Raw genomic sequence first — 2,590 nt, 5'->3', positions numbered from 1 at the left:
GAATGAAGCAGTTCTCCATAGTAATGCATGGTGTGTTTTTAAAAATGAGAAAAATGGCAATATATTGCCTTGCTCATAGTATCACAATATTTTGCAATATTTCATATCGTATATGTATCATATCACCAAATTCTTACCAGTATTCATCCCTACTGATCAGTGAGACAAACGAAAGATTTTAGTTGAAAATGCTTTAATATTAAAGACTCAGATCTACAACAACCAATCATGAGTGAGCAGGAACTGGTCCATTAGGTGTTATCAGACAGATGAGTCTGTCCAGGTGCAGGACAGAACCTGGAGACCAGTTCTGCTCAGGTCTGGGTCAAAGGTTGAGTCTGTGTACATTTTATTTCTTCAGCACATTAAAAACAGAAACAAAACACAGCATAGCAAACATTCAAACAACTAAAATAAAACAGAAAAACCATCGGCTCCATCGGGTCTCAGGCTCTTTGAAAAGCAAAGATGGGTTTTTAAGTCTTAACGGTCTCAGAGGTCCTCGTATAAAAACTGTTCCACAGGTTGGGAGCAGCAGAACCCGTTCACCGTATGGTTAGTTTGGATCCTGATAAAGAAAAACTGGGTAGAGGACCAGAGAGCTCTTCCTGGACTGCAGAGGTTCAGATGTTCGTGGTTCAGGACTCTGGAGTTCTGGGTCGTATCTTCATCTCAGTGAACCTGAGGGAGTACTGCCAGCCGGTCCAGCTGGACCACTCCACGCCGTCAGCATAGGAGGCGTGGCCTCCTCTCAGGTACTGCCCGTTTAGGTTGGAGGTGTGGCAGTTCCGGTACCACCACGCCCCCTGATAGTAAGCCGCACAGTTGTTCTCGGACTGGTCCTGGTCCCGGTCTTTGGTGGTGAACCTCATCCCAGAGTGCTTCAGAAGGGAGTCCCCTGGAGGATGCACAGGACAAGAGTTAGTACTGCATCAGTAGTACCATGTAAGTGCTGTTAGTACTGTGTTAGCACCATGTTAGTACTGTGTTAGCACTATGTTAGTACTGTGTTAGCACTATGTTAGCACTATGTTAGCACTATGTTAGTACAATGTTAGTACTGTGTTACCACTATGTTAGTACTGTGTTAGCACAATGTTAGTACTATGTTAGCACTATGTTAGTACTGTGTTAGTACAATGTTAGTACTGTGTTAGCACAATGTTAGTACTGTGTTAGCACTATGTTAGTACTGTGTTAGCACAATGTTAGTACTATGCTAGCACTATGTTAGTACTGTGTTAGCACTATGTTAGTACTGTGTTAGCACTATGTTAGTACTATGTTAGCACTATGTTAGTACTGTGTTAGCACAATGTTAGTACTGAGTTAGCACAATGTTAGTACTGTGTTAGCACTATGTTAGTACTGTGTTAGCACAATGTTAGTACTGTGTTAGCACTATGTTAGTATTGTGTTAGCACTATGTTAGTACTATGTTAGCACTATGTTAGTACTATGTTAGCACAATGTTAGTACTGTGTTAGCACAATGTTAGTACTGTATTAGCAGTTTGTTTGTACTATGTTAGCACTATGTTAGTACTGTGTTAGCAGTGTGTTAGTACTGTGTTAGCACAATGTTAGTACTGTGTTAGCACTATGTTAATACTGTGTTAGCACAATGTTAGTACTGTGTTAGCACTATGTTAGTACTATGTTATCACTATGTTAGTACTGTGTTAGCACAATGTTAGTACTGTGTTAGCACAATGTTAGTACTGTGTTAACAGTGTGTTAGTACTGTGTAAGCACAATTTTAGTACCATGTTAGCACTGTGTTAACTTAGTACAGTGCTAGTTAGTACCTGCTGTCCCAGAGTACCCGTCCACAGTCAGTGGGTACCCATCCTCCTCTGGGTTTACTGAGTCTCGTCCCACAGAAAACTCGGAGTACTGAGCGAACGCTGTGGCGTTGTCAAAGTCAGCCATGTCGATACGTAACTCGAAACCACCGGACCTGGTGAGGGCGTAGATCCTCTGCAGACCTGAGAGATGGACAGATGGACAGAGATTCAGACAGACAAACAGAGTCAAAGTACTCCATCCTGTCCCCTACATTCAGAATATTTGTCTCCAGAGTCCTACGGTTCCCACAGATAAAAAGACACACCCAGCCAGTGCTCTCCTGTGATGGTCCCAAAGCCATCTCTGTAGGCCTCCCAGCCTCTGAAGAAGTTAACTGAGCCGTCCTCCCTCCTCTGAATCACCTGCGCCACACAGAGACACCAGTGGACACGTCAAACCAAAAACCAGTAAAAACCACAAAGTGAAAGAACAAGAAAAACTGTTCAAATTAAAACATTTGAAGTTGCAATTTTTATTGTGACCAGTAGGGGCGCTGCTGCTCTGTCTTTATATACTCCTGTCCTGAAGTGTCTGTCTTTATATACTCCTGTCCTCAAGTGTCTGTCTTTATATACTCCTGTCCTCAAGTGTCTGTCTTTATATACTCCTGTCCTCAAGTGTCTGTCTTTATATACTCCTGTCCTCGGGTGTCTGTCTTTATATACTCCTGTCCTGAAGTGTCTGTCTTTATATACTCCTGTCCTCAAGTGTCTGTCTTTATATACTCCTGTCCTCAAGTGTCT

The 2,590-nt window shown here is 42.5% G+C and overlaps 1 protein-coding gene across 2 annotated transcripts in view; it reads right to left on the bottom strand.

The window, feature by feature from the left end:
* Positions 1–176: 176 nt before the first annotated feature.
* The window catches only part of LOC106532131 (fibrinogen C domain-containing protein 1), a 12,762-nt gene continuing 10,348 nt past the window's right edge, over positions 177–2,590 (bottom strand). For both annotated transcript variants that reach the window (XM_014028139.1, XM_014028138.1), the window contains 3 exons: positions 2,113–2,209; positions 1,808–1,987; positions 177–898 (listed from right to left, as the gene is read on the bottom strand). In XM_014028139.1, coding sequence (XP_013883593.1) covers positions 639–898; positions 1,808–1,987; positions 2,113–2,209 — 537 coding nt within the window. In that variant the 3' untranslated portion in view covers positions 177–638. The remainder of the gene's footprint in view (positions 899–1,807; positions 1,988–2,112; positions 2,210–2,590) is intronic.

The sequence above is a fragment of the Austrofundulus limnaeus genome, unplaced genomic scaffold (assembly GCF_001266775.1).
Source record: "Austrofundulus limnaeus strain Quisiro unplaced genomic scaffold, Austrofundulus_limnaeus-1.0 Scaffold720, whole genome shotgun sequence".
In the NCBI taxonomy this organism is placed as follows: Eukaryota; Metazoa; Chordata; class Actinopteri; order Cyprinodontiformes; family Rivulidae; genus Austrofundulus; species Austrofundulus limnaeus.
Note: the sequence above shows the minus strand (reverse complement) of the source record. Positions and strands in the feature narration are given on the sequence as shown.